At 41.6% G+C, this 12,698-nt stretch overlaps 1 protein-coding gene across 1 annotated transcript; it reads right to left on the reverse strand.

Annotated features, from left to right (window-relative positions):
• Window positions 1-684: 684 nt before the first annotated feature.
• LOC147193315 (pyruvate dehydrogenase (acetyl-transferring) kinase isozyme 2, mitochondrial-like) lies at window positions 685-8,387 on the reverse strand. The gene is made up of 11 exons (XM_086133009.1): window positions 8,078-8,387; window positions 7,266-7,407; window positions 5,993-6,064; window positions 5,711-5,898; window positions 5,032-5,121; window positions 4,871-4,948; window positions 4,717-4,793; window positions 4,264-4,362; window positions 2,723-2,833; window positions 2,524-2,637; window positions 685-1,424 (listed from the first exon to the last, which is right to left on the reverse strand). Exons 1-11 carry the CDS (start codon window positions 8,205-8,207, stop codon window positions 1,281-1,283), a joined length of 1,245 nt encoding a protein of 414 aa, XP_085989135.1. The 5' UTR covers window positions 8,208-8,387; the 3' UTR covers window positions 685-1,280.
• Between the last annotated feature and the right edge of the window lie 4,311 nt (window positions 8,388-12,698).

The following is a 12,698-nucleotide window of genomic DNA, read 5'->3' on the forward strand; positions in this document are numbered from 1 at the left end:
GGGACATTACCAAAAGAATAAACAGATCTACAACACCTAAGGACAATTTAGAGTCTTCCATTTTTGGAAAGCTAAGTACCAGGAGAAAACCCCCAAAAGCATGGGGAGAACATGGAAACTCCATCTAGGAACGCCAAAGCCTGGATTTAAATCCATGACCTCTGAACTGTGAGGCGGAATTACATAAAAAATAAAGTTAGCTGAGATGGGCCACAACACATTTGTAGTAGTTCCATATGTCAGGTTTAGAATTGAAAACCCCCCTGAAATTTACATTTTCTAACAAGCAAATGCCAAAGATTCAGTGGAATGGGCCATGCAGTATTACACACCATATGTGTATTAAATGTGTCCTGTTTATCAGTTACAGTACAACATTGCTCGAACAAAACTTCATCAGGGTTACAAAAGCACACAGCTGTTATGAAGCGCAAGTTCTTCAAAGATTGCTAAATAATTCACTTACTGCATCATGGCAGACAGCCGCAAAGTCAAAGTCTACTGGAGGTCATTACTGTTTAACGAGTAATGTACTCAACTTTTTGTTGTATAACTTTGTGATAAGTTTGTTTGCGAGCAAGGTTTATTGCTTTTCTCCTATGCAGCTCATGGGCCTAACACGTACGCACTCCATGGTCTGCCGTCACCTCTTCATCGGACGCTATATCGATGAAGAACACAAAATCAGCACAATACATTTATTGAATGTTTTGTTTTTTTATGTTTTTATTTATTTTTACAAAAATATCTGCCATTTCTTCCAAATGTTCAAATATACAACATAGCAAAGGCACTTTGAATTAAAATGTGGGAATGAAACCAAGCACAAAACCTCATTCATATCACGCGACCACTCACAATGACTCAAATCCCAACATACTGTATAACAGAATTTAGGATTTTCAACTATTCACACCGCTGTAACAATATCAGCAAATAAAGGTTCAGTGTCCAGCTGAAGCTGTTCGATCATTTCAAATGGATCGTTCCGGATTTAATTTCTCGATGTGTTTTTCAAAGTTCCGAGCGCTTCTCTCACTTTTTACGACTAACCCACTGGATGTTCTACCTCTAGGACATGCGAAAAGACAACACAAATTGGCAAATTGTGCATCCTGAGCAACCGACGTGCCAGGTCATCAGAATGAAAGAAAAAAAGTTGGCCATCTTCTCTTTTGATTCCCTCAGCCCCTGGTGCATCAATGTCCTGTCCTTTCAAGGGTACTTTTGTGGTCAAGCATAGTATAAAATATTATATTTTGTGTCTTTTCTTGGCTGAATCACTTGGCCGTTCGAAAAGCTGTGAGATCCAGTGGCTCCTTCGCGGGAACACACCAATCGTCTGCTTCCAAATTCAGCTTGTAATGACGCAGGGCAGTTTTGTTAAAAACGGGCAACCTCTCAACCGAGTCTGTCGACAATGCCTGGAGAGACAAAAAAAAATAAAAATAAAAAAAGCACTGCAATGAAGGAATTAAAATAAACACGTATAGGAGAAGTAACTGCTTCACATATTGACACCAAATCAAGACAAACTCGCAGAAAATGTTTTCTCTCCAATAAAGGCATGGACATAAAAACTAGATTCTGTTGATAACCTGTTGATAACCTGATAACATGGTGTAGTAACCGCTGTCCCCGAAACGCTAAAATTGGAATGGATGACTTAACCGTGACCGACAGTCTCGATTTGTTTATATTCTAAACTATTATCGGGGCATCCACTATGCAAAGTTCCGAAAGCGATTTTTCAATCGCCTAAAACATAGTAGAAGTTTTAATAATGACCACTTGATGGAAAAGACGCAAGGATGTGAAAGGCAAACTTATGTTGTAGCAAGCGACCAATCACTTTTCCTAAATTATTCCCAAAATAGGCTTATACAACATTCTAAATTCATGGTTGAGAGTGCTCTGGCTTACAGGTGTCAAAGTCAAGGCCCGGGGGCCAGATCTGGCCTGCCACATCTTTTTTTTTTATGTAGCCTGTGAAAGCAAATCAAGTATGTCAACTTTCATGATGCTTTCTAAAGTCTGAAACAAAATTGTCATATCTATTCCATAACAACAATATCTGAACAAGCCATTATTGACTTCTGATTTCAAAACAAGTTATCCATCAATATGTTGTTCACTGCGCATGTAATATGTGGAGGTGGTTAAACATTTATATGGTTTCAGAAAATTCAGTCATGACGGCCCTCCGAGGGGAAACCGTAACGACAATGTGGCCCACGACAAAAATGAGTTTGGCACCCCTGCTCTAGCTTGTACTCCAAACAGGATCCCTACAATAAAAACGTTGGATGTTTTTGCCACTATTGTGTGTCTTTTCCAATCATAGGATACCCATTGAACAAATATAGAAGAAAAAGAGAAGCCTAGCTTTATTCACCGTAATGTTACAAAGTTCGCGGGGGCTAACTGGAAAACATTTCACGACCAAAACGGCGAATTCAATCGAATCAGAGAATAATAATTCTACACCATAGTGTGATCTTGTTTGTTTTTTTTGTATGTTACCTTCAAGTGTATAACTGCATCAGTGCCATAACCCTCCATGGAATAAAGCTGGAGGTCTCCTTGAAAGTAGCGAGCATAGAGACGAGAAATGGGCAGCCCATAGCCAAAACCAGCCTATAAATACACATAATACACATATGTTAGCATCTTTTCTTACAATGAGTTGTGGGTTTTTTTTGTGTGTGTTGAAAATGCTCACCAGAGGGGCTCTATGTTTCTCCCCTATCTCTGGTCTGGGAGCCGTGGAATACATGTAGCTGAATAGACGCTCGGTCTTCCTAAAAGGAACTCCACCACCTCGATCACTCATCTGTAGGGAGAAAGAGATTAGAGGGATTTGGTCTAAAGTTTTCGAGTTGAACAGCAACAATGGCTACGTACATAAATATACTGCCACTTCACTTATTATGCAAACGGTTTGTAATACCAAGGAGGCTAATCCCATCTAAATATGGAAATTGGGGGTAGGAGGTTTAAATGGATTTGGATTTTTTTTTTTTTTTTTTTTTTGAGGATTTATGCAACCACATTCAGCGGTCAGTGGGTGAAAGAGGAAACACAAAAGTTTGATTCCTAGCTCCTTTCTCCCTGACACGTTCACATTGTCTCGGTCTGAAGTGTGAATATTTCCCCAAAATGTTAATGGCGTCAAGGCTGTTGATCATGAAAAATTTAAGCACGACTAATACAGAACACTTTTAAAAATATTTAGACTGAATCCAGAACACATTTTAAATTGTTTGAGTAGCACTATGAAAAACGATACCCAGCTACCGTATACAGTACAGTGGTACCTCTACTTACGGACGTTTCTTCATACAAAATTTTCAAGTTACAAAATGCCTCAACAGGAAAATATTGCCTCTTGTTATGAAAGAAATTTCAAGATACGAAAGGTAAAAATACAGGAGTGAAGCTCGCATCTCCGAGTTTCCTGAACGCAACATACTCATAGCTGCTCTGCCATTGGCTATTACCGAGCATCATCCTGGCATCCCATTGGCTCAGAGGGACTGCTACTGTCTATGTTTATAGATAGATAGATGTGTGTCGATGCAGTGTCCTCTTCATTCGCCCCTCGAGCCATGAGGAGTTCCGATAGTTTTTACGGAAATGTGAATCACACAGAAAAAGTGTTCACCAGTCGGGCGATCACTCACTATGCTGATGTTTGCCTTGGATATTTTCGAAGGATTGTTAAAAGCCAAGAAAAGCAAACATCCTTGGATCAGTTCTATACAAAGCGCCAGACAAAAACCACTTCTGAGAGACAACATCGACTCGAGGGCAAAAACCAATAAGGACGCAGTTAAAAGTTAAATGACCATCATTTTTTTATTCTTTACTCTATTCTTTGTTTTTTACATTGTGCACAACTCTCATTTATTGTGCAATAATCTAATTGTGACATGTATTTGTTACATATTTTGATGCATTTTTATGCTTTACAAAACATTTATGTCTGAATTTTGGGGGCACTTGGAACGGGTGAGGGAATTTACATGGAAAATGCGTCTCTATGTACAAAATTTTCTAGTTAAGAACTTTCTTCCAGAACCAATTCATTTCATGAGTAGAGGTACCACCGTACTGTAAATGCACCCTCATCACTAGCATTCTCTTCATCCATTTCTATCCTGTACATCTATCATATTCCTCAATGGATTCCACATACATTCACAAATTTAAATCTACACAAGACATTTTCTCGGTTCACGGCATTGGTAAAATGCTGGTCACCTTTATTGACAAGTCCTCTCCACCGACTGAAACCAGGACCTCGATGGGCGGGAGGATCCTGCTGGCCTCGTGGTTCTCAATGGTTGCCCTCATGGCATTCTGCAGCGAGAACACACATTCGTTCGTTTGCTCAGTCTTTGGTACAATAATTTTTTAAAATTCAATTATGGGCTCTCATTCGCTCAGTCTGCAACTGAAGTGTCCCTTTTCCCCTTACAGACAAAAGAAATTGCTAATAATTGTTAGAGACATGTTCGCCTGCTTCCTGACTACAGTCAAGGTGTCCTTGTGGCAGTCAAGACACCATACAGAGCTTCAACACTCTTTCAAGAGTCAGGACTAATTGTGAGAGTCTTCTGGATGTTGTCTGTACAGTATTTGGGGTTCCATCTCCTTTATTTTCAACTTCTAACGAATGTTAACGGAAGTCATTGCCGCTTTGATCGTCATTACCTTAAAGAGCTCAAAGAGCATGTGGTACAGGTGAGATGGGATGTAAGAGATCTGGATGGGCTGCCTGATACAGTTGGCTAAGGGGAAGAACAGGAAGTCAAGAATTTAGATTCACATAAAGCAACCAGCCAAAAGGGATGTCTGTGTTTCTCACCATTCATCTGTCTCAACTCCAGCTCAGGTGCACCCAGATAATATTGTTCACACATCAACTTCGCGCTCTCATAAGCATCTAGGGAGAAAAAAGTCAATTTAGAGTTGCGGTACGAGATACGTAAACTGTTAGAAGCTGACAGCGGGCAGACAAGGACTGACCTCGGACAACCTCAGGCACATCGCACATAGAGTCGATGCAACCAATGGTGTCAGGGTGAGTGGGGTTTGTGCTTCCACTGAAGACAAGCGCTGTAGACAGAAAAGGAATAATAATTAGTTTCATCGGTTATCGGTAGACCTCATCTCATGAATGTTTGGTTAGAAATGATGTGGCCATAGGATACTACGTACAGTTCCGAGTGTGTATATACTTTATTTTCCGCACCATAAGGTGCACCTAAAAGCATTCGATTTTCTCAAAAAGTGAGCCCACGAGGTTTGTGTGCCTATTTGTTGAATCAATTGTCTTCATAACTTTTGTTTTGTAATGCCATTTGGTATTTATGTGTTTCATGTCTGTGTTTGCGACCAGTTCTCATTGTTACAGGCAGTGGTTGTGAAGGCTCTATGTAAATAAAGCTGTACTGTATTGCGTTGTATTGTATTCTCTTTAGCAGAGCACCATCTAGTGGATGCATAGCGCAACCGCAGCCAGTATTGTAGCTTCTATTCTGTGCGCCTTATAATGCAGTGCACCCTATATATGAAAACCGTTTTAGGTCAATAGGCCATTCATTGAAGGTGGGCCTTATAATACGAAGCGCCTTATAGTGCAGAAAATACGGTACTTGGTGTCGAGTGTCGGTATTTTCACAGTGTGTGTGAGGCCGCCACTCACTGTGTTGGTTGATGAGCATGCGGATAGAAATTCGGCTGGTGTAGAAGCGGTCCAGGAAGTACTGCATGTTGTGATCAGTGACAGCGTCCTGCCGACCGTAGGCCTCCTTGTACTCAATGACTCCCTGAGCCATGGTGGGGACCACCTCATTGTGCCTGTTCCTGATTGCTTCCAATACTTCTACAAACCTAAGATGAGAGCATGAAAAACAGCACCGGGTATCCTGTAAACTTCTGCACTAAGCTGCTCTGTTATTTCATTCTCAAATAACGCTGTCCTTACGTCTCGAGAGTTTTCTGGTCATCCGGGCTCTTGTCCAGAAAATCCAAAATCTCAATGAGGCTTTGGATATACCTAAAGGAGAGTACAAGCGTACTGTAGGTCTGACAAACAATCACTTAAGACACCCATATCCTCCTTGTTGCGTCAGTGTACAGTACATTTCGGTACATTTCATCCGGCGAGTTGAATAACATAAACAGACTGGTGCAGAATGAAGCTGAGAGGAAAATATCCCCACCACGCGTCATCACACGTGGTGAGCCTCTGTTGACACTCCAAGAAAATAATAGCAACATGAAACTACGCCCATATCAAATCCCCACATGTCACTTTTTCTGCATATGGGAATGACGTTATTCTGAACGTGATGTTCCCTTCAGCTCCAACAACGTAAAAACACGAAGAGGACAAACAAGACGGAGAAAGGCGGGGAAGGGTGTAGGGAACTGGGACAAAGTTCATCCACTTTAGCCGCTTCCCCACCCCTCTGCTCTGTGGAGGAATCTCTTGGACTGTTATTTATAGCAGCTGTATTTAGTATACAGTACCATGATGAGATATGAGGCATTCTCAACAGAAGCGTGTTACACAAATTAGGGACAACTGATTTGCTTGTATACTAATAGATGAGTTTACCTACCCGTCAAGTGTGAAATTACGCTACCATTTCAACTTTTTGTGATCTGCCTGATTTAAAAAAAGAATTAAATTATCAAGCCATTCAGACGTGTTGTAATTACAGTTCATCTGTAGACATAAAAGTATATATAAAAACATAGTGACCGGACCGGATCGGCCCACGAATAGCAAAACTCCATGTACTGTATAAGTGTGTATCAGTGACACCCTTTCAAATGCATTGGAATATATTTTTTAAACCAAAAAATTATTTAAAACCAAAATCGCTGACAAACATTAAATACGCATTTTCCACAGAAAAATAGGGGGGAAATAGAGAAGGGGGTGGGGGAGGGGGAGCAACACCCTAATAAATAAATGCTTTTTGAAAAATTGTGAAAAATATTGAATAAACGTGTTTGGTTTTTTAAATCTGCGAATCAGCAGGTGAGTCCACTGTACTTGTTTTTAACAATGTGTCCGGTGCATTAGCCACATGCATGGATCTGGACAGTAATTGACAACAGCATTTGGCAACTTGCACTCTCCACAAGTGAAAATACAGACAAATTAATGGCCCCTTTTTTTCTCCATACTGACTCGGTGTTACGATAAATGCTGAAATAGTCATCGTCAAAATCAAGCAGTTACTCACCAACTCTGGACCAGTTGCACAGAGGGTGTGGCCAGCAGTTGGTCCGGCAACAAGTTGATTTCCTTCATGATGTTCGACAAACGCACGGGAAGCTCTTGGCGAAGGAAGATGAATGATGTGCGCTCGCACGCATTGGTTGACCCTGGAGAGGAAAAGAAGTTAGATCCAAACATTTAACATTTCATACAAACAATAGCTTTGTGGTCATAGTTGTACACTGGAAAATTCAGTACCCTTGATTTTTTTAAAGGGTTGAGGTGTTCCTGTAAGCCAGTCCCAATGACAATGACATGAAAATTAATTTATATACACACATATATATATATATATAGAGAGAGAGAGAGAGAGAGACTCATTACAAGAGTTTGCCTATTTTTCTGCTGTCATCATCATAGCAGATCGGTCAAGATCAGTCATGCTGCCCTAACCCAATAATTCTTTTATTTCTGTCCAGGTGCTGTCAGGCTTACAAAAACAAATAGCAGAGGGCATTCCATTCAGCCTTTCACATTATGTCATGGTTAACTGTACAAGATTAAGTATGATGATGGTTTTTGAATTAGTAAAGATATAGGTTGCCTTGAAAATGTATTTTTACACACACACGCACACACACATCGTTTGATTACATATAAGGCTCGTATCACCTTGAAAATGCATTTTTACGCACACACACATCGTTTGATTACATATAAGGCTCGTATCACGTGGAAATTGCATCGCAAATGAAAACAAAACCAACCGTAAGCAAACGCCGAGCAACGGCGTTTCATTCGTTATAGAGACTAAAATGTGACGTAAAGTCCACTTACCGAAATCCAAGAATTGCTTCATGGAAAGCGGAGATGGGGAAAATTTGGAGAAATGATCCACATGTTTCGGAACGTTGGCCATAGCTGCCGCCTTCACCATGGATCGAACAAACCGTATTCTACTCGTCATCCTAAATCAATAATAAATACGGGTTGCTCCAATTAATTCAATTCGGCGATGTAGACGTAACTCACAAAAGATAATCTTTCGTTTCCATTCTGTAGCAGCACTCGTGAACTGCACATTTATTACACAGTTTCGTGCCTCTCGGCCAATGAGAAGATGAGGTGGGCGGAAGCCAGCCAGTCACATTCCAAGTCCTGAAAAGAGTTGCACCGTCGAGGGAGCGTAAACAAGACAGTCAGTCTCCTGGATGACTGACCTGGTCACGACGACAATTACATAATGTTCTCTTTCGCTCGCCGATAAACAACCGGGATGGAAAATTGCGGCACTCTGTTGTCATAATATTAACACTGACAATATTCACGCTAGCGAGAACGACTGTCGATCAACTTCATAGTCGTAACATGTTTTTAAAGAATGGATTGAAAACAAAAACACGTGACGTAACGACAGTGAGACCGGAGAAATCTGTAGACCATTGGGTAGTGACGTCATGTTGATTTCGTCAAATCAGACTGTAGTACCAATGATAGCAGCTGTACGATAAGATTTTGTTTTATCTTGATTAAACGAAATAATATTATGCACTATTTGTCGTAATTGTGTGCACTACACTATAATGTTATGGAAGTGACATTTTCACAATCTCAACTCAAATGTATTTATAGAGCACTTTCAAACAGCCACCGCTGCACACAAAGTGCAATGGACAAATAGAACATACAAGTGTACACAGGTAGCAATACTTGGGTATTACTTATTTCTACGGTAGCATATTACTGCCACACCAGATAAACGACACTTGAGCATGTTGTTATAGCGTGATAAATTTCATGTTTTAACCTGGAGGATTAACCTCGGCCTCACAGTGCAGAGGTGCAGGGTTCGATTCCGGCACGCATATACAAACAACAAACACACACTCACAATCACACCTAGGTACAATTTGGAGTGTTTCATTAACCAGCCCGGAATCGAACCCGTGACCTCTACACTGTGAGGTCAATGTGCTAACCAGTCGTCCACTGTGGCACCTAGAGGGAGAACATGACAAAACTAAATGTAATCAAGAGCAAATCCACAAAAACTCCAATCAATGACAAGAAGAGCTGCATAGTTAGGTAATTAGTAACTTTGATCTGTAACACACACAAAAAAAAACATTTTATTTTTTTCTGGTGTGGTAGAAATATGCATAAATTGCGGCTGATGAGTTGTGCAATATCTGTAATGTTTTGTTCATAGTTTCGATAAAATCTGATTTTGATTTTCAAAGAATGACCACTTAACCCTTTCATGCACCCTGTTACCTGATAACATGATAGGCTGTCCACTGTAGTGACCGCTGTTCCTTAAAAAGTTAAAGAAGCTGTTGTTTTCTTCACTTCCTACTATGTAATGTCTGACCCCCTCCCCAGCCGAAGTTCAACAGAGAAGTCGTCACAGCAAATCTTGCAACAGACTACTTGACCGTCCTTGCCTTGAAATTTTTGAACAGCATTTGCTTTGCTATTTCTATCTTTTAATGCTCTTGATTCGCTGCGTATCCTTGTTGCTCATCTCACCCCACTGACGCAAGGCTGAATCAGAGCAGCATTGTCATCCGGAATTACGTCACGTTTGGTGCAGCTGTCTAGCTGTCCGGTATTTGAAGTCAGTGGAGATTTCTGGGACAGAACTGTATGTACATTCAAGAAGTGTTGTAAGTACAAAATCTCACTTATTCGTGGTTTTTGGGATTGGGAAACTGAGATTAAGGGTACCGGTAATTGGACTACAGTCCAAATAGTGATACATTGTTAAACTAGCAAGTACTGGGTATTGCTTCGTGACCATAGTAAGGTCAAGCAACACGATTTTGCTAATTTGATGTTAAAGTACTGATCAATGAAACAGCATTGTGCCCTTCAGGTAGTTGAGGGCAGTTTCGTGGACCGGTACCAGGCAGCGGGCCACTTTGGACCAGCCTGATGCAGGCTGCACAACTGAAAGAATAACCCTTTCAAGGACAGCGGTTACGACAGTGGACAGCTTGTCATGTTATCAGGCTGCAGGGTGCATGAAAGGGTTAAAAAAAACTTACAGGACTTTCTGTTCATTTTTTTTATCCAAATAGATTTTAAAGTGACTAGATTCTCTCTGTCCTCTATATGACGGACACATCATATCTCATTGATATTAAACGACCACAAGCTAGCAAAAATGTGTAAAAATAAACAACAACCCAGATGTGTTTGGAAAGTTGCTTTGCAACAGCGAAAAAGCCCAGCAATAAAGACAACACAAGGGCCTATGACCAAGAAAAGGACAATAGCAGGACACCTACTTGAAATATGGATTCACTGCAACATGGGGGCATCGGCAGACCTCTTTTAGTGGGGCACGTGCCCTAGCATTCATAGGCTGTGCCCCAAAATCAGGCACAGACTGGCCATAGGACCAGCCGATACGGCCGGAGTGGGAAGAGATTAAAAAAAAATAAAGGCTGCAGTTAGTATGTCGCAGCCACTGACGGTGATTCCCCACATTCAATCATTGGCATATTGCTTGCTACAGATGCTCCCTTGCCCTGCCCTCCTCCCCTGATACCCATTTTAGCCTCGTTATGTGTTAAGTGGTGCTGGCAGGTGCACACGCGTGTATATGCACACACGCACGCCACAATGAACAACAGCCGAACACAGACCCACAAATCCTTCCCCCCCCCCATTTCCTCTTCCAAATTAATTTCCTCGCAGTTGACTTGGGACCAGTCCGCTCTCCCGGTCGATCGCGATCGACGTATTGAGCACCCCTGCCTTAAAATCAGAGGTAATGCACTGACGAGTTTAGCGGCTTTGTGTAGCCGCCGGACGGTTTCAGATGCTGCAGAGTGAGGACAACGAGCCGTTGATTCGGAGAGGTGGGTAAATGAATGAGAGTGACTCTCTTTTCTGAATGAATGAGCACTGGTGACAAGTTTTACATGCCGCTCGCAAAATCACTATCACACTACAGTAATCCCTCGTTTATCGCGGTTAATGGGGACCAAAACCACCCGCGATAAACGAAAATCCGCGAAGTAGCGACCAATTAGCATATATACAATTTGCAGTGGTGGGCAAACTACGGCCCGCGGGCCGGATCCGGCCCGTTGGTCTTTTTAATCCGGCCCGCCGAAGATTGGTGCATAATTAAGGTTTGATTGCATTAATTTCGTTTGGACTTGTAATGACAGGTATTTCAATACCAGGTGGCGCAGTTACTTCAAGTTGCAGAGCACAGGGAGGGAGGGGAAAACGAAGAAAGAGGGAGAGAGTAATGACCATGAAAGGGAAAGTGATATGTACTGTATCTGATTAAACGAAGCGGGTATATGTTATATATATTATATATAAAAAAGAATCGCCCCACGTAGGCCTTTGCGCTTGAGCAGAGCGCACTAACACACACACACACACACACACACACACACACACACACGCACACACACACACACACGCAGGCCAGCGATCCCGCAGCGTGCAGTAGACGTGTTTATGATTAGTCAATTAAGACAATTAAGGATGAAAGAGACCTGATTTTGTCCTTATAAGCCTCCTCTATCTCTCTCTCTTTCTTTCTCTCAGCAACACACATACACTCACTGGCTCGCCCATGTGTGCACGCGCACACACTCACACTCACACTCACACACACACACACACACACTTTCGCTTGAGCAGAGTGCGCAAACACTAGCACGCATAGTAAACAACACTTAGACACTGATTTTTGCAGATTTCAAATTATTTTTTATGAATGTTTGAAAAAATCCGCGATGCACCGAAGCCGCGATAAACGAACCGCGAAATAGCGAGGGATCACTGTATTTCATCCATGGTGCAGATGAAATTGTAAATATAGTTCAATATGTCTGCCGTATATTTGTCTTGAGGGCGGCTGTGGGAGGCCTTTTGGATCCCTTTGGCTTCCAAACAGTATTCAAAACCAGCGTAAAGCACAGGTATCAAACACAAGGCCCAGGGGCCAGATCCGGCCCGCCGCATTATTTTGTGTGGCCCCTCGAAAGTAAATCATGTGAATCAACTCGCATGATCCTTGCTAAAAAATGTACCAAAATGTCAAGTTGTTATGTGTAATAAATGACACAGAGATTTTTCCAATAATTGTTTTACCCATAAAAGTAATAATGTGATAGTACAATTAAACATTTTTGTGGTTTCACTGTCATAACGGCCCTCCGATGGAAGAAATAACTCAAAAGTGGCCCACGACAAAAATGAGTTTGACACCCCTGGTGTAAAGCAATGAAGAAAGAGGTGATTTGGACCATTTCATCTGCTGGAAAGTTGATGCTTAATATTTAATCTATTTTAAACATGCACAGTTTGCATCGCTACTCAATACACTGACCGCCCTTTGTTGGGAAATTACAGTTAAAGCTGATTTAAGTGATTAATGAGATTTGCCTGGATGTGTGCACCATACCAGGACCGAGCAGCGACGCCGGAA

The sequence above is a fragment of the Hippocampus guttulatus genome, chromosome 16, assembly GCF_054856545.1.
Source record: "Hippocampus guttulatus isolate MCC_2025c chromosome 16, RoL_Hgut_1.0, whole genome shotgun sequence".
Taxonomy (NCBI): domain Eukaryota; kingdom Metazoa; phylum Chordata; class Actinopteri; order Syngnathiformes; family Syngnathidae; genus Hippocampus; species Hippocampus guttulatus.

Coding starts and splice junctions, on each gene's coding strand:
- LOC147193315 (XM_086133009.1), bottom strand. CDS start 8,207: ATGACGAGTAGAATACGGTTTGTTCGATCCATGGTGAAGGCGGCAGCT. Junction 2,834..4,263: donor GAGAGGACTTGTCAATAAAG/GTGACCAGCATT, acceptor TTCTCCCTACAG/ATGAGTGATCGAGGTGGTGG. Junction 2,638..2,722: donor AGAAACATAGAGCCCCTCTG/GTGAGCATTTTC, acceptor GTGTATTTATAG/GCTGGTTTTGGCTATGGGCT.